At 44.1% G+C, this 26,246-nt stretch overlaps 1 protein-coding gene across 3 annotated transcripts in view; it reads right to left on the bottom strand.

Moving 5' to 3' along the window:
* zbtb7b (zinc finger and BTB domain containing 7B) overlaps positions 1-24,663 on the bottom strand; it is a 30,370-nt gene extending 5,707 nt beyond the window's left edge. Inside the window, exons 1-3 of one of the 3 annotated variants that reach the window (XM_086113617.1) lie at positions 24,387-24,663; positions 22,596-22,674; positions 664-1,724 (exon numbers count right to left, since the gene is read on the bottom strand). In XM_086113617.1, the coding sequence (XP_085969743.1) occupies positions 664-1,718 (1,055 nt within the window). In that variant the 5' untranslated portion in view covers positions 1,719-1,724; positions 22,596-22,674; positions 24,387-24,663. Of the gene's footprint in view, positions 1-663; positions 1,725-6,749; positions 6,933-12,604; positions 12,677-22,595; positions 22,675-24,386 lie in introns of those variants that run through there. The other 2 variants (XM_086113616.1, XM_086113615.1) reach the window with 2 other exon arrangements.
* Between the last annotated feature and the right edge of the window lie 1,583 nt (positions 24,664-26,246).

The raw sequence follows: 26,246 nt of genomic DNA, 5'->3' as shown, positions 1-26,246 counted from the left end.
TTCATTGACAGGCAGTGAGTAATTTTAATTTATGCCGAGTTGCGCAACATAAATGAATAGAATGACTGGTCATGATCGAGCTCCACAGTCAACAAACGGCACACGTACACGCACCCGATGAACTCCCATGTCATTAATGCAATTGTTTCTCTTGCCAGTTGCTCATTGTAATTATCGAATTGCAAATATGAATGGCAGCTTCAACCTTGAACAATAGAAATGAAAACAACGCATTGTTTTTCCACTGGCGCGACGGCACACTGAAACGGGCCAATAGCTGGATGCTGAAAGAGCAGCAGGCAAGTGCACACATACACCCCACGTGGTGCTCAAGCACTTGCACTTCTGCCGAAGCCCCCCCATCCTTTTTTTTTCTTCATTCATATATTGGAAAAAAAAAATAATCATAATAAAAAACTCTCAGTAATCATTTCCAGCGTTTTGATATTTGATGGGCAGTTGAGTCTTTGGGAGAATTGCACATGCGCTGCCATTACATTGTCCAGATTGTTAATTAAGAATTAGTGGACAAAAAGAAAGTTGTATCGCTTTAACTTGGTCTCATTTTTTGTATCCGACAAAGACTCGGGCTTGTAACCCAGCGCAGGGTAAGCACCTGCAGAAATCGGAGAGATGGGTGTCGTATTCTGGAGGTTTGCGTACCTGGTGAAGCGAACCCCGCAGGCGGAGCACTGGAAGGGTTTCTCTCCGGTGTGCGTCCTCATGTGTCGAGGCAGTTTTCCCGCTCCGTGGATGATCTTCTGACAGACGGGACACTGCTGAGGCATTTGCGACTTCCTCTTCCTGCCGACCCCGACCTCCGTCGTTGCCGAGGCCGACGCCGCGCCGATCCCCCGCTCGGCCACGGAGGAAGTGGTTGAGGTGCTTTCCATCAGCGTACCTTCGTTGCCAAAGCCCTCCATGTCTTCTTCTTCGGACAGTTTGTCCTCCGGGGGGGCGGCTGTGGGTGGGGGCCATTGGTTCATCCAGTGTAGGTGGCCTCCATTTAACGTGGGGCCCCTCTCTGGTACTCGGACCGCCCCGGCGTCGCCGTTCTTCCTCCATTTGAAGAGAAGCTCGTCCGGTTCCGGGCTGAGGGGTTGGGCGGGGGGCAGCGAGCACATGCTCTCCGACAGAGGTGAAGGGTACGAGACCGGGGAAACGGGCGGCGGGTTCAAAAGTGAGTCGATGTGATGCGGCTGCACTTTTTTCACCTTCTTCCGGTCCGTTTTCCTTCGGGATCCGCGCTCGACTGCCGGCCTCTGAACGGCATCCGCGTGCTGCTGCCTCTCCTCCTCTTCCGGCTCCGCCTTCTCCCCCAGGATGTCCCTGCAGGCGTCCGCCACGCACTGGATGCCCAAAAGCTGAGCCCCCCGCAGCACGTCCCTCATCCCGGAGCAGGGGATGGTCAAGGTGGCCGTGTAGGCGAACTCCAGCAGGGCGTCCAGGGCGTCGGGCGCCACGCAGTCCAGCTGGCACACGCTGAAACCTCCGCCACCGCCCTCACCGCAGCCGCCTTCCTCTGCCCCGAAGAGCCGGCGGAAGTAGAGACTGACGGCGGCCATGACGGCGCGGTGGGTCGGGTAACGTGCCCCGCGAGAGGTCAGAGTGAGGTCGCACAGGAGCCCCGAGCGCCTCTGGTCATTGAGGTGGGAGAGAAGCTCGTTGCTGTGCTCCGGGAAGGGGATTCCAATCAGACCGTCCTCGCCTGAAGACATCACCACCTGGGGAAACACAGAAAGTCTTTCAGTCCCGCAATACCGGTCACTCACCACTGGGTGGCAGTGTCGCTTTGCAAACAACAAAATTGCTGTTCCGGCTCCTTGTCAGAGGCTTTCAAAGGGGAAGCGGCTGCATTGAATTCAGTAGTTTTGAGTTGTTCTAAAAGTGGTTAGCATCTCTTTAAACATGTATGACAGTCATGTCAGCGTTGTCAAAGAGATTATGATGAGCCTGGAATGATTCAATTCACTTTACATCACAGCAAATTAGAATCGAAAATGTCCATCAACATGTTTTTGACGTCGATTTAAAAAAGTGTCTTGAGGTTTTTGGGATAGGGTTTTTTTTCTTAGTTTTTAAGTTTGACCTCTAAAAGCTTGTGCAACACAGATTTTACCATGCAAGGTAAAGCTTTATGGTTTCAGATATTGCACCTGTTGCTGAAGAAACAATAATTCATGCATAATAATAAATACATGATGAGATTACATTTCGTCATCATCATCATGATTATTATTTAAAAATCTGAAGTGCTAGAGAAAAAAAATGAGGGCAGATTCAGAATCGGCACCAAAAATTCTTGTTAAAAATAGTATTATGTGTTATGACATTTTTTTTTAAAAAGTGTTTTCAAATGAACCATCCAAACATTTTTTTTTATAATTGTGCTTGTCCTCATGATCATCATAGACCACCCTGGACTTTTATTATTTAAAAAAAAAATAGAACAAGATTATACTCAAGCCCCATAACTGAGCAGACTACATATTTCTATAGTGAAAGAGAAAGTCTTTTTTTGGGAGGCTATATTAACATACAGTACATGAAAACACACCTAATTTTAAGGGTCCCAGACGGGACTTCCGAAATTGACGAACTAGCCCGCCCCCCCTCGTCAAAAGCTGGAAATGATTATCCTTGTGAAGCCAGAGTTTTTGACACAACTGGAAATGGATTGGTGTACCAAATGAAGCGTCCAGTGAGTGTAGCTTCGTTTTTGGACATCGTGCACGCGAAGGACAGTGTAAGCGAGGCTCAGCAGCCGTCTCTTATCCCATCTACTCTGTTTCCATACATGACTTCCTTTAGAGTTAGCGATGATGCGTGCCTCACACACTTGTGTGGACGGGAGGCCTGTAAATTGTTTGAGAGGAGCGGAACAGACACAGGATTATGCAATGACGGAGCGGCGTAACCACAGGCCACTTGGTTAATTCCCTTTATAGCATTAGCCGTTTGATTAAAATACCTGAGCAAGAAGCGAGGTCCAAATGGACCCGGAAGGAAAGAAAGAAAGAAAAGAAAGACGCGCCCTCGCAGGAGGAAGTGGAAATGTAGAGTGGGCGAGAGAATGAGGAAGATTAAAAAATGCAACATAACCTAGGCTGGTTTACGCTCACATTTGTGTCCTGTCAATGACGCTAATGTCTGACTTCACAATCTTATTATTTTATTTTAATTTATGTATTTATTTATTTTTTTTACTGACAGGATGCTCCACTTGGATGAACACGAAACCAAAGTGTGGAAGAAGCTAGACTGGTGATAAAGAAGATCCCTTTTTGGCCTTCGCTACATTGCGCTTCAATTATCGCGGCTTCACTCCATCGCGTTCCCCCCCCCCCCCCTCCAAAGTACTGTATTCAGAAAAAAATGCCAAATGACTCAGAGGTTTTGTATATGGCTGTACTTGATTGGTTCCCAGCGATGTCGACCAATGACAGCGACGAGTGGATCTATACCGTGAGCTGATTGGCTGTGCAGCCCCACCCAGCAACCTCCCTTGTGTCTTATCACGTGGGTGCCTATGATCAGTGTCTAGACACACTGTTGTGTTCGCTACTTGTGCTTGTGCGTGCGCACGTACGTACGTGTGTGTGTGTGTGTGTGTGTGTGTGTGTGTGTGGCTAGGGTAGGGGTGCACGCGAGAGCAAGTCTCTCTCGCTCTCTCTCAAAAGGCAATGCAGATGAATGTTAATTACTGTATAAGGTTTTATAATTAAAGATTTAAGTAAACGTGTAATGCCGTAGTCATTGTCTCAAATATGTCAAGTATAAATACTGTTTACATATTTTAAACATGCTGGTACCCACAAACCCTTACACAAAAATTCCTAAGGGGGGGGGGGGGGGGGGGGGCAAACCCCACTTCACGGATTTTCGTCTTTCGCGGGTGGTCCCGGTCCCCATTCACCGCGATAAGTGAGGGATCACTGTAGTAGCAACCATTGGGGGGGAGGGGTGACTAAAATTTGGATGCTAATGTGCTGCGTGCGCACCAAAACGATGTAAGGCACATTACATGAGTTAAGCAGCAAATGCTAAAGTTGGTGCACGTCCATCGGCGGTAGCACGTGGGCTGAAACTTAACCAATAGATAAATGAGCACGATACATTTCAAGTTCCTGGGAATCACAGTCTCCCAGGACATGAAGTGGGAAGTCAACACCATCTCCATCCTGAAAAGGGCCCGGCAGAGGATGTACTTCCTGAGGCTGCTGAGGAAGCATGGCCTGCCACAGGAGGTGCTACGACAGTTCTACACGGCAGTCATCGAATCAATCCTGTGTTCTTCCATCACGGTTTGGTTTGGGGCCGCCACAAAAAAGGACAAAATCCGACTTCAACGGACAGTTAGGACGGCGGAAAAAATCGTTGGCACCGCCCTACCCACTCTTGAGGACTTGCACACTGCAAGAATCAAGACAAGGGCACGGAAAATCCTCCTGGATCCCCCGCACCCTGCCCACCACCTTTTCCAGCTACTCCCCTCAGGCAGACGCTACAGATCCATGCGCACCAAATCCAGTAGACACTTAAACAGCTTCTTCCCTCTAGCCATTAACTCCTTAAACAGTCACTGACGTAGTCACTCTTCTTGTACTACAAATACTGCTACTGGTTACTCTAAAATGGTTCAATGATTTGTTGTTTACGATGATACTAATGCAGCGTGTTATACCGGAGACAAATCCCTTGCGTGTTCTACATACTTGGCCAATAAAGATGATTCTGATTCTGATTAAATGTCAATGCTGCTCACCTAGGCAGAACCCCCCACCCCCGCCAAACATCTTTGATGGGTCATTAATCTCTGAACAGCGCCCCACTCTCAAATTGCGGAACAACCAGCTCGTCCCGCAGGTCACTCTCTCTCTCTCTCTCTCTCTCTCTCTCTCCCCCCTTCTTGCTTGACCGCCACACAAAGAGCTCCCCACCCCAAAAACGAATCAACAGATTTGTATTTGTCTCGAGAATGGTCATTTTGGTCTAAAAAAATGTCAAAATTTTCATCCCTGCGCAGTACCTTTTCAGGCGTGGTATGCAATTTGTATACAGGCGCCCTCTGGTGGTATACAAAACAATAACATATTTAAATGCCCTTGTCCACAATGTTACAGTGATCTCAAATGCGTTTTGTTCTTTTTTTCCAATGCCGTACAGGACATGCAATTTAGTTGTATTGAACCTTTAAGTACCAGACATTTGCATTCAATCTTTTGCAGCAACGTGACAAGTGGAGGGGGTGTGAGCACTTCAAAGACCTGCAAAATGTATGTAACTTTTATGTGCAACATGTTTCAATTGAATCATGACTGAAGTCCAGATTTTAGATTTGATTTGATTTTTTTTATGCTGGGGTCAAAAGTTGGACAACCGGATAAAGTCAAGCTGAGAATGTCTTTGCATACTGATCCTCTTTTGGAACGCGCGGGAGCTGAAGACAACCCGGCTGACTCTCTTCACTGAAACTAGAATACGCATGTTTCTGGCATTTGGGGTGCTGAGAGGAAACTTGCGTAAGCGGGGAGAACAAGCAAACTTCACGCTTCCGGAAATTGAGAACCGTGACACACCGCACACCACCAGTTCAGCGCGCTGCCCGGATCATTTCTAATATTTCCTATTCGACTCCGATTCTCATGGAGCCCCTGGGTACCGAGACCCAAGTCCCTTGTCCTGCCTCCCCTCATCCGCATTCTACCTACTCAACACTCGTAATTCCCCACACCTGAGCGGACCTGATTTTCCACAAACAACCCGAGCTGCACACACCCACAGCCAGCAGCGGCGGCAGCCCTCCGCTTGTTGTCTCCTTCCCATAGCAACTGGCAGCCCCCTGGCCATCCAATAAGAGCGTTCCCACGACGCCCTACACAACCACGCTACATCCACCAGACGAACCTGCTCCAAAACACACCCAGTCAAACACACATGCGCCCCCCCCCCCCCCGACGGGCACGCACATAAATATAAGCGCACGTTGCATGTCAGCCTGTGGTCTCATCCAACCCCCACGCACGTAAACACACACCCTGTCCCGTTTTGCCCCCACCCACCATTGTTAGATTTAACCTGTTATGTGACAATCTTAACTGCGATCTATTTAAAACTGGCAAAGGTGAACTCCACCCATTAGAAAAGAAGTCAAGCCAATTAAACGGTTGACAACAGCTTGGCAAATCAATGCTAAGATCCCCACACGCAGTGGCACAATCAACATCGTGAGTCAAGAGTAGCTCTTCGGCCCACGCCAGTGTGACACTATGAACACGAGAAGTCCAAACTTTCGGTTAGATGGTATTTATTGAGGCGCAGCCACCTTGAAGTCAACCCAAGATCACCATGGTTAACAAAATCCATTCTCGCCATTGGCCCAGCAGTACGAAGGGGCACGGCATCTCAAACGGGCTGAAGCAAGACAAAAAATATGCTGTATAAATTCTTGATTCTTGGGGTCTTTTCACATTCACTCCAAAATGCACACTTTTTTTTTAACATTATGACCACTTCAACTTATACAACTGCACTACGACTATACTCCAAAAACAGTTTGGGTCAAAAATAAAACAATTTGGGTTAAAAAAAAAAATCATAATGGACCGATCCACGACTTGGGTCAATCTGATCCAACTTTCTGGGTTGTTTTCCACAAAACAACCACCAAAAATTGGGTTGCTTTTTTTGTTAGTCCACAAGTACTGAGATCGTGTTAAAACAAACAAAAAAAGAACCTAAAATCCTACCTTTCCTGTCTTTAAGGGCCTCGGCGGTAAGCATCTCATGGCATCCATCTTTTTTGCTCTGCTTTCAAAGCACTTGCTCCTACTTCCTCCTCCTCGCCTCAGATGAGCAACTTGAAAGTTCTCCTCTCTTTCTAAGTGTCATGTTCAAGCGTTCATCCTGTTCGGCACGTACGTCGGCTTGCTCGTTTGGCCTGCTGCGATCAAAAGTGACTGAGACACCCCTCCCCCCCCCCACCCGCGGGTACATAGACGGCCGCCTACGTGCCCCCGATTACTAAAACATCCAATTCCGATAAATGTCAGCTGCTCGCCATCGTATTCGGAACAAGTTCGACAGGCTGTATCCGGCCATGGCAGAACCATGGCTCTTCAGTCAAATCAATAATCAATTATATCTCAACAGGTTAGTCCGGAAGCAAAACTTCCAAACAAAGAACAACACTTGACGGTTCAACAATCCCCTCCAAAAAAAAGTCTGGGCAAAGTCAAAGCGCCAAAACTCACATATTGGCGCCATGAGTCATTTGACGCCAAAACACAAACATTTTGAAAGGTGCAATACAAGACTTCAAACATGGAAACTGATGCCTCGCTTTAAAAAGCACGAAACAGCCAAAACCAGAAACCAAATGACATCAACGTGCCTTATTTTTTTACCCTAAAGCCTTTTCATGTGCTTGACTGAGGAAGGAAGTTGATTAAATTGTAGCTTACATATTTATGTTTCGGTGAAATACTATCATGCATAGTACGGCAGTGACAGGGCGTGCCGTATCATGTCGAAAGTCATGGGGGGTGGGAGGTGTGGGGGCGGAAATTGGTAAGAGCAATTTTAGGCAAACAAAAGATTCGTTCTTGCTGGCTGTTTTTAACTCTTTGTTGTTGTTGTGCATACAAACATGGCCAGCAAAATGGCCTCCGCATATTAGCTGACCATGCTGAGTGTTGAGTGACAGACCAAAACAAAAAGGTACATTTTTATCTGCAATCCTTTTTTTGTTTTGTTTTGTTTTTAAACAACCGAGCTTCTCAATGGATGGTGACAAATTATTTTAACAGCTCCCTTAAAAGCTATGCTTTATTATCTTTGTCAAGGCAGAACTTGTGCTGGCGAGTAATTAAGTATAGTAAAAAAATAATAATAATAATAAAAAAATGAAACGTTTCCTTCGAAACCATTATTTCGACTAATTTTAAGCCAAACAACCGATAAAATACAATACATATCCAAGTTGCCGAGGCTGTGTTTTGAACCCTGGCCACTACGCACTGCTAAGTTTATTCCTTTTAAGCATGCCGGGCCACTTTTGGGCTTCCAAAAGCACATTTTCGCTTTCGACCAAATAACATTTAATAATCAAAACAGGATGTTGTGATGATGTAAGGAAAAACCACCACCGGGATACACTTTTGGGGGAGGCCCGATGTCGCTAGTTTAGGCTAGCCCGCTCGCCATCACTAGCAGTGGGAACACAGAATGGCAGCGAGGAACAAATTCGGTGACACAAAATGGGCTAGGCCCGATGTCGCTAGCTTGGGTTAGCCCGCTCGCCATCACTGACAGTGGGAAGACAAAATGACAGCGAGGAACAAATGCGGTGACACAAAATGGGCTAGGCCCGATGTCGCTAGCTTGGGTTAGCCCGCTCGCCATCACTGGCAGTGGGAACACAAAATGACAGCGAGGAACAAATGCGGTGACACAAAATGGGCTAGGCCCGATGTCGCTAGCTTGGGTTAGCCCGCTCGCCATCACTGGCAGTGGGAACACAAAATGGCAGCGAGAAACAAGTGCGGCGACACAAAAAGATGGTTTGTTGCTCGAATATTCCGTCAAGTAACACACGGAACATAACTGCGCTAACTAGTACTTTATTCATCATAGAAGGAGATGTTGTAGGAGACCACTCGCACCAACACACCACCACGCGTTACGGCGCCATGTAGTTCATGTCGTAACACTTGTCAGAATACGGAATACGGTCAGTGTGTGTTAATATTTCATCAAAATGGAGAGCGGCAGCTATGAGTTAGCATGGTGACCTGCAATCTTGCAATATTATATACAAGTCTGCCTTCAAATGGAATAAAAGCACCAATGAAATAGCAACACTGAAACTGAAATGCTTCATTCTGCAAAACCTGGCCACTACGTGGTGTCTGACAACACACTGCGCTGCCGGGACGGACACATTGTCGGTAAACATTTTAATAACTTTATAATTGATTTGTTCTTTGAAGCATCAATGTTAATTTGTGCAATTGCAATGCTTTGGTTTGAGTGAGGCGAGCACACAGCCATAGCCAGGAAGTCATAATTTAGTCCAATATACACATGACACGAAGTACTCAGGAATGGTTTACTCTTTCAGGATTAAATGGTATATTAAAAATAAGATCAATATGAAATAATCATGAAAACTTTACGTATTATACCACGAATACACAGGGGGAGGGGGGGGGGGGGCAGCCACAACTTGGCTCAACACTCCAAAAGGTTTAAATGTCGGAGCCTGCCTTGTCAAGACCAATCTTGGTTACTCTTTTTGTTTTTATGAAACCAATTGGTAAAAACTTTGGGACAATAAACTTCAGGGACTCAATCATTAAATGATGAGCTTTAGTTCAGTGTGAAATAAAGGAAATTCTTTCATAACAACATGAAATGTGTAAACTAAACATCCGCTACACTATTCCTTCACAATGTATCCTGCCGCACCTTGTTATAATCACGCTGAAATATACGTTTTATACGACATTTCCGAACCGCTTCTGAAAAACGGGATGTCCCCATACGACCTGATCAGACTCATTAAAATGACAATTGCAATTCGTACCCGGGGAAATCTTTTTTTTTTCCTTTTTCTTCAAATGCACGTCAATGGAAAGAGTGCAATTTCAGATGAATTAAAGTAAGGTACAACGAGGGGGGTTTTCGGAGGAGCCCGCATGACATTTCCTGTCCCGGACGCGCTCAAATACATCAAGATGCATGCATCACGGCTAATTTGCCCTCATCACGTGGTATCCCTTAAAGCACACTCGGAAAAAATCGCAAGTTGTTGTTGTTGATTCAAGACATGAAACCGAAGACAAAACGTGGACTCTTTTGTCTGTATGAACCGGCGCACTTCTCGGTGCAGACATTGACACCGCAAGAGGATAAAAACACAACCGCTGGCTTAAATGTCACAAAGCACCTCTGGTTACATATTCATTACCCGAACTGGTTTCTTCATGTTAATTGTGTTTCGGGGAATCAATTAAATTTGACATAAGGTGTGCTTTTTATCTTCATTTTCCACCAAACTTATAGTCCATATCAAGAATGTTAACTCTCAAGCGGCCACCAACGGCTCGCGCTGCTTTTCGATACTATCCGTTATTCCTTTGCCGCAAATATCTGGGCGAGTTGAGCTCCGGGGCGAGTCTTTGTCATTCGCCTGCTTTCATTATGCAACATGGCTTCCTCTCGCCAAGTCGTTACTTTCAGGGCCTCTTCGTAGAATACGGAGCGTTTCATCATGGTTGTTTTTCGCCGCTGGGGGTCTCCACGCAAATAAAGAGTGAAAATTGAACAGAAGATGCATTTTGGGACGGAAACTTCATGAGGGTCCACGAGCAGCGTAACTACCGGGAAAGTGAGCAAAACGTGCACGTGACTTCTGCATTTGAAAAGAAAAAAAAAAGAAAAGAAGGGGTCACAGTGTCTGTGTGTATATCAAAAATCCCAATGTACGTACGTACGCACACACACACACAGGCAGTGTATGCGTGTGGAACTACGAGTGTTATTCTAATGGCTCTTGTTTTCCATTAAACTTAAGTAAGTTTTCCCAGTCCACCTCAATTATATCAAGCTCCAACATGAGCGGGGGGAAAAAGTGACTTTATGCTCTTCAGAGAAAAGCACGGCCGAGAGGGAGAAATGCTCTTATGAGGTCTGATGTCACATGTTTTCCAATGTGCTAGAGTATGAGTATGTGTGTGTGTGTGTTTTATTTTTTTTATTTTCACTCGAGGCCGCTTTCACAACAATATCGCTTATTTACTACTCCTATATCTGTGACTTCCGCCCGAGCGCGTTAGTTGTTTATTTGTCGAGATTACACAAGAACTTCACAACCGATTTCCTAGAAACGCCGCGGCGCGTGTTCCGAGGAAGAAAACGTGAAACTGCTTCATCCAGATAGAGGAATTTATTTCGGGCGGCTTGAGTCACAGTGGAAGCGTTCTTATGTGTCTCCACCACCCCCCCCCCCCCTCCCACCATGCAAATGGTACGGTCTCGCCTATTGCGATCGTATTATGATCAAACGTAACAACAAACAACTTGAAAAATAAATAATGTGGTTTGGTGAATTTAGATCCTCAATGGCGCCACGGTCGAAACACCCCACCAACATCCCAATCATCTCCAAATGGTCGAGTCCAACATTGCAAATGGACTTTTGTTCTCGAGCAAATAGCGTAATTGCAATGTTTGCATCTCGGTTTGTTTTTCAGGAACGCAATCTCTCTTTTTTGGTCCCTTAATTCATGAAGGAACCATTGCCCCCTTTTTCCAGAGTTAGAAATGGTGCGGTCTGGTCATCTTACGCCATTGTCCGTAAACCAGGAAGTGACTTGCTCAGATGCTACTACCCAGCGTTTTGCAATTTCAGTGACAACAGTACGGTTCAGGCCACCCCAAAATTAAAAAAGGCTCCAGTCCTTCTGTCTAACATCATCCTCCATCAATCAGGAAAACCTCATATATTGATCAATGAAACACCTCACACCAAGTTTTAATGGCTTTTTTTTCTGAAATGGTCCAAGTCCAGAATTCCTACTGTAGACAATTTCCATGAAGCGGTGAGTATTTTTTTTTCTTTTTGTTAGAAAGTCACCATCAACCAGCTCCTCATCCCCAAAAAAAAAAAAAAAGTAGTCCCAATGTCTTAGTCATTATTCATAATTTTGCTGCTGTAAATTGGGAATTTCTCCATTGTGAGACAAATTACGGTTTTCTTATCTCCTCTTGTTAACATCCTCAATGAATCATCAAGTCGGATAGCTAACAGACGAATAAACATCATCTTCAAAGTCCGTGTTGTGTCTTCACAAAATGTAAAAACTCTTCTCCAAGTGGGATATCGCACCTTGAACCAGAAATCAACCTGCAAACGTTTTTTTTTTCCATGATTAAAATTTGTTATTCCCATGTTCATAAACAAGTCAAGTTGGAATAATTTCACGTCCCAAAGTAAAGAAATACATTTAAAAAATGCTGCGGTCTTCCATGGAGCAGAAAGTGACCTGCTAACATGTACAACCTAAAGCATTCCACAAATTTTGACACTTTTTTGGGAGGATTTTCATTTGATCATTTTGCCGTTTGAGTCACAGTGAAACGACTCCCTCCAATCCGAGATTTTTTTTTTTTTAAGAAAAACAACCGGGTATTCTGTCATCACCAACAGTTTCATGCATTACACCCCAAAAAAAGTAGCGATCATCCTCACACTATAGAAAGTGGAAGTGCCCTGCTAACATACTGACAGAAAAACTGCCCGACCACTTTTTTGTAGTCGTTTTGAACAAGGTCTGTGCTCTCTTGAACGTTATGACAGTTATGATTGACATTCTTGAGAAGGGAACTGTCATTGAATTAAAAAAAAAATGCCCAACATTACTCCACGTCAATCCCACGCAGCTCAAGTATTACTCGAACAAGAACTCATTGCTCACACTGTACGGTAAAGGAAGCCCTCCTCTACATAACCAACACACGTCGACAGCCGCCGTCACTCACGACCACACGACAAAATCGACCCAAGCGGAGGCAAAAGCGACATGAAGAAGCTCCTCGTTACCGTTTGTCCTCCGCACGCTCGTCCTCCTCTCATGGCTCGTCTTCTCCCGCGTCAAAGAGCCAAACAGACTCTTTACACTTGACTTGTTTAGGGAGGGTGACGGGGGCGGTGAGGGGGGGGGGGGGTGGGGAGGTAGTGAAAGGGGCGATTTCGTGGGACACCTCGGAGGAAGAGGAAGGGAGGAGGGAGCAAGTGTGGAGGGGGGGGGATGACAGGAGAGGCCAGCACCGCACACTTGACTCGCAAGAACCTCCTTTGAGCGCACCGCATTTATTGTTTGTTTGTTTATTGAACATAAAACATATATACAGTAATAATTTGACAGAAAATAAGGTAGATAAAAAAAGTAAAAAGAAAGAAATCAATCTTCATTCAACACAGTTATTATGTTCAAGGGAGTAGGAAGAAGTAAAAAACTTATCTAGTCCTACCCCGTTATGTGATTGATATAAAAATGATTTATTAGATACAATCAGAAAAGAAAAAAAGTAAGAAGAAAGAAGTCTCCATTAAGGCTCATACTTTACCCTTAACCGTGATATTTTTACAACTTTTGGTTTGTATCGGGATTATATACTTCCACACCCTGACACTCTTGTGTCAATTTTCTCTTGTATTCATAATGGATATTTATATACCTTTCTCTATTTATCAACTTAGTTCTGATTTATCATTATATTTAATGTTTTGAATTTATCATTTTAACTCTGATTGATGTAGGTTGTTTGTACTATTTTTTTTGAATTTGTTTTTGAACTCAGCAAGCGATTTACTCATTTTCAGGTCCGTTTCGAGATTATTCCACAGATTAACACCTTTGATAGATACACTTCTTTGCTTGATGTTTGTTCTTGTTTTGAGTTTTTTGAATAAGTTGGTACCTCTTAAATCATAGCTGCTTTCTCGAATTTCGAAAAACTTCTGAATGTTTTGGCAGAGCAGGTTATTGTGTGCTTTGTACATTAATTGGGCGATTTTAAAGTCAACCAGGTCATAAAATTTCATCGTATTTAATTTGATAAATAGTGGATTTGTGGGTTCCGTATATTTTGATCTATTAATAATTCGAATTGCTTTTTTTTTGTAGGTTGAGAATAGGGAGTGTGTTTGTTTTGCAGGCATTTCCCCATATTTCTACACAGTAGGTCATTTAAGATCATGAAGAAAAAAAACACACTCAAGTTCCACTTGTTCTCTTTGCATCCAGCCACGAGGAATTCATCAAGACTCAGCCATGGACATTTAAATGCTCATTTGTGTCACGTCCTCATCAAAAGTGTGTGCGTGCACACACACACACACACACACGCGGTCTTAGTTCTAACACATGACATTATTTATTTCACTGCCTAGGGTGACAGCAGATGACTACTGATTTAGAGACATCGTTTGACTTCAAATTGTCCCAATTCTCCGAATTTCAGCCTCTCAACAGTAAATATGCTCCGCATTTCTGTAGTTCGCCATGAAAGCAGAGATTTTATCTTTGTTTTTAATCAAAAATGAGACATTTGCAAGCATCTGCTTTTACTCTGGGAAACAATGAGCCACATTTTTGCCTGTTTTTGACACGTTACAGACCAAAACCATCATCGAATTAGGTTTGTGCATTTTCCCTTTTGAAAAAGGGCCATCAGTCAACCACCAGGGAAGCAACGCATGAAGGCTTGATGAATGAAGCTGCCCAAATAACAAGCACGTTGAGCCTGCAGCAATAGCCTCAAATCACTCGATGGACTGATGAGAGCGAGTCATATCAAGAGAAGAAAGGACCGCAAAAATTGGAGATGAGGAGCGAGTGGCTCCGAAGGGATCAACATCCGTTGTCTAGACCTGTTGCAAATTCGGCGCATGTGGCGTTAAAAAGATAATACTGTAGTATCTCTACTTACAAAATGAATTGGTTATGGAAGAAATTTCTTCACGAGGAGGTTTTGTTAAGTAGAGACACGTTTTCCATGCAAATGCTCTAATCCGTTCCAAGCCTCCCAAAATTCAGACGGAAATGTTTCCTGAAGCGTAAAAACGCATCAAAATATGTAACAAATACATGTTGCAATTAGATTATTGCATAATAAATGAGAGTTGTGCATAATGTAAAAATAAAAAATAAAATGAAGACTAAAAATGATGGTCATTTAACTTTTAACTGCGTTCTCATCGTTTTTCGCCCTCTTTAGTTCATGTTCTCTCAGGAGTGATTTTTACCTGGCGTTTTGGAAAGAACTGATCCAAGGACGTTTGCGTGTATCAGCTTTTAACAATCCTTCGTCAGCATAGTGAGCGATCACCGGACTGGTAAACTCATTCACATTTACGTCAAACTATCGGACGCTTTAAAGACACATATCTATCTATCTACACACATAGACACATACGCTCGAGGTCGCTCTTAGCCAATGGGATGCCAGGATGATACTCGGTAATAGCCAATGGCAGAGCAGCTATAAGTATGTTGCGTTCAGGAAAGTCGGAGCCGAGAGTTGCAGCCCATACTGTATTTTTACCTTTCGTATCTTGAAATTTTATTTTGTAACGAGAGGCAATATTTTCCTGTTGAGGCGTTTCGTAACTTGAAAATTTCGTATGATGAGACGTTCCTAAGTAGGGGTAGCACTGTAGCTTATTTATTCTGTTAGCCGTGGGGAAATAAATTTTGCGTTTTCAACTATTTGCTCAACCTGTATTGTTTTGTGTTTTTTGTTATTGTAAAGTGTCCTTGGGTGTCTTGAAAGGCGCTTATAAATAAAATGTATTATTATTATTATATATTATTTAACATGTATCCTAAAATGGCAACATCTTGGTTTGGAAGGTTCACTTGGCACAAATTGCCTGTTGAAAAGCAGGAATTATCTCATTCAACGCCAAACACGTTTTTCTTCATGCTTTTTAAAAATCCAGGCATTACATCCCAGGTACATCTTTATGTATTTTAAAAAAAAACACACACACACATGGTAGGGTTAAAAAAAGGAATGAAAATAGCCGGCACTGAATGAGTTTTTTTTAAAACAAAAACAAAAACATTTTGTCTAACATGATGAATAACTGATTACTATTCATGACTACAATAGATCCAAATTATCGGGATCGGCCATAATCGTGCAGCTTTGATATTTATATTTGCTTTCAATTCGCGTTGCTGCACTCTGTCGTCTGCCAGGTCGGCATTGCAGCTGAGGATCTGAACTGAAGAAATAACGGTTAAATAAATCATCTTACAGCTCTTGCATTGGATATCACTTGAGAGCACGACTTGGTGTGTGTATGTGTGATTTCTGCCACACTTGCCACAATAAAAAGACGCACACAAAAAAAAGAAGAAAGCGCAGGAAGACGGGTTGGAAAAAGGAAGCGTCTGTGATTTCGAACGACATGTAGGAGGGGCTGCATGAACACGTTCTTAGAAATCACACAAGAAAAGTGCGTTTAACGGGGGAGGAGACGGGAGGGGTGGGCGTCGAGATGCTCGGGGAGATAATGCGGAGAGAGAAGACAAGGTTAAAACAGGAAAATCTCGTCGGAAGGGGCCTCCGACAATCTGTGTCAGGGAGGAGACGTGAAACAAGAGCGCTCAGCAAAGAGTTGCGTTTCAGGGCCAAAAGAGAGAAGAGGGCCGACGCAAATGGAGAAGGGAGAGCAACCGCCACCGACAGAGAGGCGGGCGAACACGCCGCCGCCGCCACGCAAAATTTCTTGCGCATGTCGCGGCGGAAGTGCATCAACATTAGCAACGTCGCCATCGCTTTCTGCGGCTCCAACCAAGCGCATTTTGGGCAAAATTGAGAGTGAGTGAGAGTGAGAGATTGAGAGAGCGAGAGAGAGAGAGCGTTCGAGGATGTGTGGGCGAATCCAATTCGACATGTGACGTCAGTTAACGTGTTCGACAAAAACTGGATTTCTCTATGTGTGGTTTTGATTTGATGAGTCCCAACCCAAACGGCATCCTGTTTAACTCGGCATGACTGCGGTGCATAAATGAATTCTATTCATGATTTGCAGCGATGTGCGATATTTGACAACCTTGGAACCCAACAAAAGGTTTTCTGAAAAAAAAAAATGGCACTACCAATCTCCATGCATGAGGTTAGCAAATCGTGTAGGACTTGAGCTTGGGAATTGACTAGTTTTGCTTGTCATTATTTGGGTGATGCCAGGACAGAAGGGTACTCGTGATTGCAAAAAGGACAAAGACTGACGATCACTAACCAACCGTGACATCGGAAAGGATCTGGTGGCTCGCTACAGCATGAGCAATATGAGCATCTCAAAAGTGTGGCTTGAGGCGACAATTAGGTGATTAATGGACAACTACTCAATTATGAAAACTAATCGACAACTATTCCGAGAACGGAGTCATCGGTTTGAGACTTAAATTTGTTCACATCCTCCGAGTTTTAGCCTCTCAACAGTAAATATTCTCCCATGTAGTCCCATGAAAATGAGACATTTGCAAACATCTGCTTTTACTTTGGAAAACAATGATTGACAATTTTTGCTGACTTTTTTATGGATGTTGCGGACAACACCAGGAACTGGATCAGAATCAATTTGTGAATATGCATTTTCTGCACTGTCAATTTCAAAATATGTCCCCTTTTTGAATAAAGGGAGGTGAATATAAAGGTGTTTATTTTATTCGATTCGGCGATTTATCGATTAATATGAAAATAAACTTTAATACAGCACTAAATGATTGTGTTTTTTTTAATGGCGGTCAACTCTCGAGGTTCCACTGAGAAAATAAAGACTAATAAAAACATTTATTTCAGTATATTTAAACAGGCATTTAAGCCCAAAGAAAATGCTGACTTTCGTTCATTTGAATATATATAAAAAATAAGAATAATGTGTGATCAAACAACCTAAACAGCATGTGACGCCGAAAAAATAAAACGTGGCAGAGGGTTGTCAGCGTACAACAATACATTGACAGCAAAAACTTAGTCGACTAGTTGCTAGAGTGAGAATATGCCTCGTTTCGCGCGGCGAATCTGTCCACAGTACTCGCGACATGTTCAACACTGCCATACGAAAGTAGATTCCTCAAAAGTGTAGACACAAGTTGCAAAATGCAACAGTAAGTATTCCGATGCATTTCCATAGACACACATTCAAATGCAATTTGGACTGAATATGCAGATTAATCCCCGAAGAGGAAATTCAATGCATATTCCGCTGTATGTTTGTGCTGCGCAAACAACACACAAGAGAGCGCAGTGGGAGGATGCCTTGCTCAGGGGCACATTAGCATTTTGCTGTTTGACAATGATCCGCCGCAGGACTGGAAGCATGACCCTCCTTTTGCGAAGCCCAAGTGCTTGCTGATAATCCGATGCCGCCTGGATTTATCATCGCAGTTATCAACGTCTACAACTAAAGGGCGTGACGGAGTGAACCGAAAAAGACATTTTCAAGCCAACGTGGCCGTGAGATGTTACAACAAGTTGCCACATCACTGGGAGGGTCTCAACAACTGCTGCTGTCATCCTTACAAGTCAACTGACTAATTTAACAAGAACATGTCGCAAACGCACGCACACACACGCACGCGTGCGCATACAAAAACAAACGCTGCAAAGCTAAGTGATCGCGATCAGTTTCCTTTTCCTGCATTCGCTCAAGGTGGTCGAGCGGTAGCCGCGATGGAGCGATACCTGAAAAAGCGAGCGCTACGCCAAGTCAGCAGAGAGTCGATCGGAGCACACGAAGTGTGACGTCACACCTTCCTGACGAGACACTGATAGCGGGCTCGGTAAAGAGCAGGCGCTTCCTGTCAATCCGTGAATATCGCGTCCGTAAAGGAGGAACTTACCGTACGGCTGACTAATTGGCACACGAGCTAACAATCAGCATCTACACTATGTAGCGGTGTTGTTACCCGTGAAGCAACAGTAACAGCGGAGTAAGACACATAAATCCTCTTTGGCATAAGGTAGCAACACTCACAGGAATATTTTCTTTATCTATGCAAAGAACGACTAAAATGGGTGCTGTACTGAACAGCCAAGAGGCACTGAGCCTACAGTACCTGTACAGCATTTATATTTTTAAAATTATTTTTGTGTTTATGTAATGACTGTTAGCTTTATATTTTATTTTAAAAAAAACACCTATCATGATATTTTTCATTACAAACGTGTTTACTTTGTATTTGGAACACATTAATGGAATTTCCATCCATTTCAATGGGGAAAGGATATTTGAGATGCAAGTATGATACAATGAATCACCAACGTAAGAGTGTTACCGGTACTTACATTGGTGATTCATTGTAAATTCATTATTTTGCCATCAAAAGCACATTTTCATTAGTGTTGTTGTTGGTACCTAATAGAAGATTCCAGATAGTCCTGACGAGGCGTCACTCAAGCAAACACTCTTAGCATCAAAGTCACAGTTGGGTATGAAATATATCTTTTTCACAAAACGCTTCTTTTCTGCATTTTCAGAGGCTCCAAAATAGGTGTTTTGGATGTTTTACTGTGGATGACTGAAAAACGAACTTTTTGCATGTGATGAGCTTCTGTGTTTACAAAAAACAATTTCCCGTGAGCCTTGAAAAGATCAGTCAGAATGCTCTAAATTGGCTTTCACGCAAGAGGCTCTCTTCTTCGAAAATGGCTGGCGTTGAAAGATTTCATGAACCCATTCAACAAACATCCATTCAACGATGACAATGTCCATTCCCGGTTGTGACACTTTGCAGCTAGTCACGCGCAAATGAAGTGAGCCAACGCAACGTATCACGATAACGAGTTTTCACCAGTCGGCGGGATGTTGCCGACACTGCATGAAGGTGAATATTCATATTTCACGTCATGCTGAAATGTCCAAATGCCCATTAAGTGTGATCTTGGACAACAACAATAGAAATATTTGAAGGAAGCACGCTAACATTGTACAGTAAGGCCGTGTCGTTCATTGTAATGCCGATATTTCTCACCCCCTTATCAGCACAATGAACGGAGGCACTTAATGGGGGGTTTTCTTCCTCCGAAAGAGGACCAAATGCGGCTTGGTGGAGTTCCCCTTCCACACATGTGACCTCAAGTGGGGGGTGGGGGGGGTCACTTTCAAATGTGGGGGTGTCTTGCTCATTACGCCTGGGTGTTTCTGTCTTCTCACTTTCCCTGAAGCTAACGCCATTATGATAAGCGCCGGCTCAGAAGCGTCAGTCTGTCTTACTCGAAGAGTTGAATCACAAGCCGCGGAGGAGTCACAGGAGTGCGCCGCGCTCGGGAGCGCGGGAGGGACCTCCGAGGCTGTCGCGGCGCCCCGTGACTAAAAATGAGGAAATGGCACACGCACAACTTCCTCTATTGACACATGTCGAGTGGGGGCAAGACTCAACTGTAGCACAGTGGACTGACCACACACACACACACAACTAGCACCTGTTGAGAATGCATCATCCGTCGGACTTTGCTTACTTAGCAGGAATGAATGAGTCGAAAAGATGAGGGAAAACTTTTCCACCAATTGAAATGATTGCGGCCAAAGAGCTCAAGACGCAACATCATGATGAGAAAGTCGAAAGGATGAGAAATGGGAGTTCGTGCATACACAGTGTTGCTGGAAGCCCTCCATTCGAAACCACCTTTCACCACGCCACAGACACATGGTAGTCACCAGTCACACGCTAGCAGAGCCAGGATCACATGCTTTCTTACACCATGAAGCAAGTACACACACTCGCACACGCTTTTACTCAGCGAGATGCTTTCGCGCGCCTCACTCGGTTGTTATTTGGGAAACGATTATCAATCGATCACATTTTGAAACAAGTGAAGCAAAATGGAGTTTGTTGTCTAAAGAACAGGACATGGGACAAATAAAGGACATCTTAAATCATCCACGCGAGGTTGAGCTTCAGCCACACTTTGGCACAAATCCGGCAAGACGCATTCATCTGCTTAGTTTAACATTTACGAGGCAGCAAGACTTCAGAACTGTCAGAGATTCTCCTTTCCCATGAACAAATAATGCTGAAACAATTCACGGATTCCTTCAATTGATTTCATCAAAATATTGGCCGAAACGTGTTGGCCTCCGCTACCGTAGATGGCGCTGTGCTCCTTTTGGCTCTTATAATTTTGAGCTTTTTCACACTGACCATTTATGTCAAAGAGAGACATGGCCATTCAGTCAGTCCATCACTGACGGACATCCGTTTGACTGACGAACGACGAGCAACTTCCAAAAAAAAAAAAAAAACAGACTAAGCAATGATGGAAACGCGTTTTCGTCTGTCAGTTCAATCGTCACTAAGCGGGTCAAATGCTGACGAAACTCTCAGTCCGTCACTGCTGGGTTGGGTGCCCGTTTCCCCTGACGACTGAAGAAAACACGTCCGCCTTTGTCTGCTGTATGCTTGTTTGCAATATGACAACGTCACATACCGTATTAGCTAAATGTGAAGCTTTTTAAACTGCCAATCAAACCTCGGGGATCATTGAACTTGAGCATACCGTACTCATAAAAGTGCAAGTGTAGTTTTTGGCTCAATTCCTGGAGCGTCTTTTAAAAGCAGAGAGCGTGGGCTGCGCTCAAACCACACAGGAGTTAACTTCCAGGCTGCCTATGAAATATTCAAGCGCTCCACCACTTTGTCCATCTCCGCAGGCCCGACGTGGTGTTTTTTTTTTTTTTCCAGGCAGCCCTGCCCGTATGACAGAAGCCCCGCCTACTTGGCATGGCATTGCCACGTCACTTTAATGGCTGCATTTGTGTGTGGCCAGCATAACTACAGAGAAGGCCAAGAAAGATTTTTCACAGCTCATCCCAAGCGTGAAATTTGCTGCTCAGCAACCCCTAACAAGATGGGTGGCCACGGTTTAATCTTATTTGATTGGGGGGGGGGGGGGTTATTGCGGTTATTGTAGCATATTTTTAAAGTTGAGTTTTCAAGGAATCAATGTTTTTTTTTTTTTCTAATTGTAGGACCAACACACATTTCCACATAGTATGATGTCATGAATTACAATACCTGAGGTCCCAGGTCAGCCCAGGAAGTCCCAAGACTAATGAAATTGAAAACTGAACAACAAAATAGAACCAAATAAAGGTGATAAAAAGAGGAGGGAGCTACTTACACAGTTTGAATGTGTGCAAATACGAAATGTCTGACATGAATTGCTTTTACAAGTTCCAACTGAGTGTGAGGTCCTGACGGTAAATGTGATTGGATGAACATGTCGGGGGAGGGCGGGGCCAGTGCAAACGAGGACAGGTGCGGTGTGAGTGAGCCAACTCCTGGTTGGAGTCAAGACTGAAAAAATATGAATGACATCAAAATGTCAACTCGAGTAACATCTTAGCTTCGACCGCAAAACATCTCAAGTCATAAAACGCCCTGGTGCCAGATCGTGATCCAGAATAGGAATTTCGTAGAGGATTAGCTGTTAATTAAAATTCATCAGTATAACTACAACTACAATTATAAAAATAATTTTACATTATATTGAATAATTCAATTCACACTTGAATAACTAAGCAATATTAATTCATTGCCAAGGATGTTTTTTTTATTTTTTTAAGAATCCAGGCAATCAATCCCAGGTACTTCTTTATGTATTTTTTTTTCTTGTAGTAAGATAAGGCAGGAGCTGAGAATGGCTGGTACTGATTAATAAATAAAAAATTTCAAAATAATGAAAAATTCCCAAAACACGTTGCAATCATCAAACATCAACACAGTCATTTCCTTTTTTTTCCAATATATTTTTTTTAATTTACCGAGTGTACAGTTAACATCAGCATTTGCTCACCTATACACAAAGTTAGACACGCTGCTCTTTATCATCTTTCTTTTCAGGACACACTAAAAGAGCATTTCTCTAAAAGTCAGTCCACTTGCTGTGGGCTGACTGCAAACAAGCCTCACATTACAAGACATTTTGTGAGGATGTCGCACCCAACATGAATATTAATGACATTAATAATAATCATGAGCTGCCTTTAATCTTGACAAGAGCATGATTCCTACCTGCAGTCCATAAACAGCGGCGAGAATGGCTCCTTTTCCGTCTCCCTCCCTTTGGTGGTCTCAGCTGCTGTCTTCCAACCTGAGAGAAGAAATAAAATTCACTTTGAGAATTTTCCATGATGACCTTGATCTCTTTTAAGTCCCACAAAAGGGGAGTCTGAGGAGCCTAAAAAGGACGTGACCTCAAATAAAGGATGTGCTGAGTGAGTACAATAGTGCACTCACTCTCACATGATACAACTCACATTTGTCATGTAAGGATTGGAGAAGTGATGCGTGTTTGGGTCTAGTTTAAAAAAAAATAATTTTTTTAAAGCCAGCCACATCCTGTAACATCATTACAGATATTATCAGTTGGGTCAACGCAAGCCTTTCGAAGCTGCGTTTTTATATTTAGCCCATTTGTAATCGCATTCGGCTACAGTAGGAGATTGGGAGGCCGCACTGCCGAAAAGTGCAAGCCGATTCTGACTCCACATATGATGATGACGATGATGTTGATGAAGCGTTGTCATGGAAGGAAGCAGGCAAGCATAGAGGTCGCGCCAGGACAGCGGAAGGTAGAGATGAAGCAGATGTCCAATTATCCCGGGCGGCCATTGGCATCCGATTGCTGTTGGATGGGCGTGACGGATGGACCTTGCACCTCCCGCCATGGCAGCGGCAGCGGCGGCCATGGTGATCACACACAGTAAAAAGAAAGGCCGACTTCCAAGGGGCTTCTGCACTCTTTCGAAAATCAGCATTCAAGCTCCAGAAATACGAAAGATTGAGATTGTACTGCATGTCGACGGCCAGGATGAGTTCCGCTCCTGGGAAGGAGCAATGTTACTTCGAGCTGAAAAGGTGGACGAAGCCTTGCTCCAAACAAACAAAATGTCGAGCAAATACGTTGATTTAAATCGGGATGTTCGGATGCCACTAGTTGGTGAGCCTTGCCTTATAGTCTTCAGTTTGTTATGATTTGCACTTGACAGCAGTGTGCAACTGCGCTGCATCGCACCAGAGAGCCACTTCTAATATTTTGACCTAAGCTGACATGAGGAAGTCAAGTGAGGTGGTATCGCACCTGCATGGGCGTCTCTCGACTGAACCACACAAGTCGTTTGAGTGTGCCCATTGCAGGGGAAACCAAACCTAAGCCAGTTGAGCTTGTTGGGCCGGTCTGTCAGAGGGGCGAGCCAGCCTCATCTACCTCTGTGAACACACAGACACACACACACACACAAGCCCACTGGCATGTCAGGCCTCCCCACCCCTTCAAGCATGCGCCAGTACACAAAACACAGGGTGCGCCCTTGTTATGAAGAGGATGGTGATGAGGATGATGGTGGTGAGACCACGCACTAACGAGCAGTGTGGCTAAATCCCCCCTGCCCCCCCCCCCCCTGCATGCGTGTGCACGGCAGGCAGGTGACGTGCGTGGAGCGGGTTAGGTTTTGGATATCAGCCCACGTCTTCTATAATTAGCAAGCACACAAATGGACTCCGCGACCCCTCCTCTCGCTCTTTTTCTTTCTCTGGCTCTCCCTCTACTTCTCACCTGGTTGATAAATTTATGCTCCAAACTATCACGCAACGGAGCACAAGGCCACTACCGTGGAATAGTAAATGTACCCGTGACGTCGCTGGCGAGTCCTCCCGTGACCCTGCTCTGAAACTAAAGGAGGAGGAGGAGGAGGTGAAACGGGCGCGGACATATACGTGCTGTATGTTCAATATACGAACGCCTCTACAAATAAATGAATTCAAACACAAGGAAGGTGTTGGAGTCGAAATGTTTGCACGCACCTGTGTGTCACCTGTCCGGTGACTCGTCGCCTCCCACCGCTCACTTCCTGGTTCGTGTCGACCCGAAATGCCAACTTCTTCCTCGTGTTGTTTTTTTGGTTTGCTTGTTTGTTTGTTTTTTAAATTCTTCAATAAATTAATATAATCCACCCGCGAGGTCCACAGCCTTCGCTTCAGCTCACAACTTGGTCACACGGTGTCGCGTCCACATCACCGGTCAAAGCCCCCACCCCCTCGCCGGCGACACTGCCTCCTCTGGCCCACTCCAACGTCTCCTGCTCCGCCTTCCGAGAACCAGGAAGCGGCTTGGCCTACTTAACGCCCCGCCAAGCGCCGATTGGCTTCGGTGTCGTGGGAGAGGAGATCGCCGGCGGTAGTGGGCAGGACCCTGGGGCAGGCGGAAGTAAGAGGGAGGCGGGCCGACCAACAGGCCCGATGAGCCGGCGGGGGAAGAAGACAGGTGGGAGGGATTGTAGCATCAGGTGGATGTTGAGCAAAATGACCTTAAAAAAATCAATGTTATCAGATTTTACAAGGTTCTGGATGAAATTGAATGAACATTAGAAGTCGAATGTGAAGTGTCAGCCAGTTAGAGGACAAGCAGCTCCTTTATGTTGCTAAACTTTGGTATCTACTGTTACTGTTTTAATAAACAACACTTTACCAACTAAACCGCAAAAAAAATATTAGTTTCATGTTCACGCAGTGACTTGTGTGCCAGTATCAATATATTAGTGGTATTTGAGTGTTGGATGCACTTTTGACAAGACTCGACCCATTGGCTGTGGATGGTGGGATAAGCAATTATATTTCTCAGCCTGGTTGCTTGCTTGCTATGGTGTGAAAGTAATGATTTTGATTGATGTTGACTATAAGAATGAAATGTTTTTTTAATTCAAACAGATTTTAGAGTTTGCATTCAGCTGAATTGTATATTTACGCTTTAAATGTGACGTAAATAATCATTTAAAAATGTGGCGGAGTATCAAGTGATCAAAGAAATAGGTTCACAGATATCCCAAATTTTCCCAAGGTATGGGGGTGGCCAAAGGCGTGGCCACTTCTGGCCACCCTGCAGCTCCGGCCCTGCTACATGCGTAGTCCATCTTCTCGTGTTCACCAGTCAGAAAAGCTGATTAGAGCATCCACCTCACAGTTCTGGTTGGGGGGTTCAAATCAAGGCTCCATTATTCCTATGCGGAGTTTGTGTAATTTCCTGGTATCGGGCCATAACCTCTTATGTCACAATTTGCAAAATGTTACATTTTTCCACAAATCAATATTGATCAGTCACCAAATGTGTGTGTCTGTGATTTTGAACAACTGTTGATCAATGTAAAGTGTTAAAAATGGCTTGCTGTCTTTGACGATGTAATGTGAATAGATGAACAAATTTAAGAGCTGATTTTTTTTTGTATCCTGAAAAGTTCTGGGGGGGGGGGGGGGGGTTCTACATAAATGTTGGCTATTGCCTAGATTTTCATATTAAATTGTTTTTACTTTCATCTCGAAAATAAACAAACTCACACTCTGTGGGTGGTGAGATTAATTTAATATCGTCTGTGGTATGAACAGCAATAGTTTAAAAAAACGTGACTCATTCATCTCAGACAAGACACATACAGGTATGTATTTAGAGGAATAAACGTTGCATTGTGTTTCATGCAGACAATAGAGTCGGTTTGATGTGGTCTTGAGTGGGAATCTCTGCTTTTCTCTCTAAGTTTGAATCCTCGTCTCTCTCTTCCTCGGTGGGTTCCAAAGTTAGAGTGCAGGAAGTGGTGAGCTCCACTAGCCCACTTTTTTATACCACCCCCTCCTTCACACAAAATCTCTGCTTGTTCTGCGCGTGTGCTGCCA

This window comes from Hippocampus guttulatus, chromosome 6 (assembly GCF_054856545.1).
Source record: "Hippocampus guttulatus isolate MCC_2025c chromosome 6, RoL_Hgut_1.0, whole genome shotgun sequence".
NCBI classification, from domain to species: Eukaryota; Metazoa; Chordata; class Actinopteri; order Syngnathiformes; family Syngnathidae; genus Hippocampus; species Hippocampus guttulatus.
This window is presented reverse-complemented; position numbering and strand designations above follow the sequence as displayed.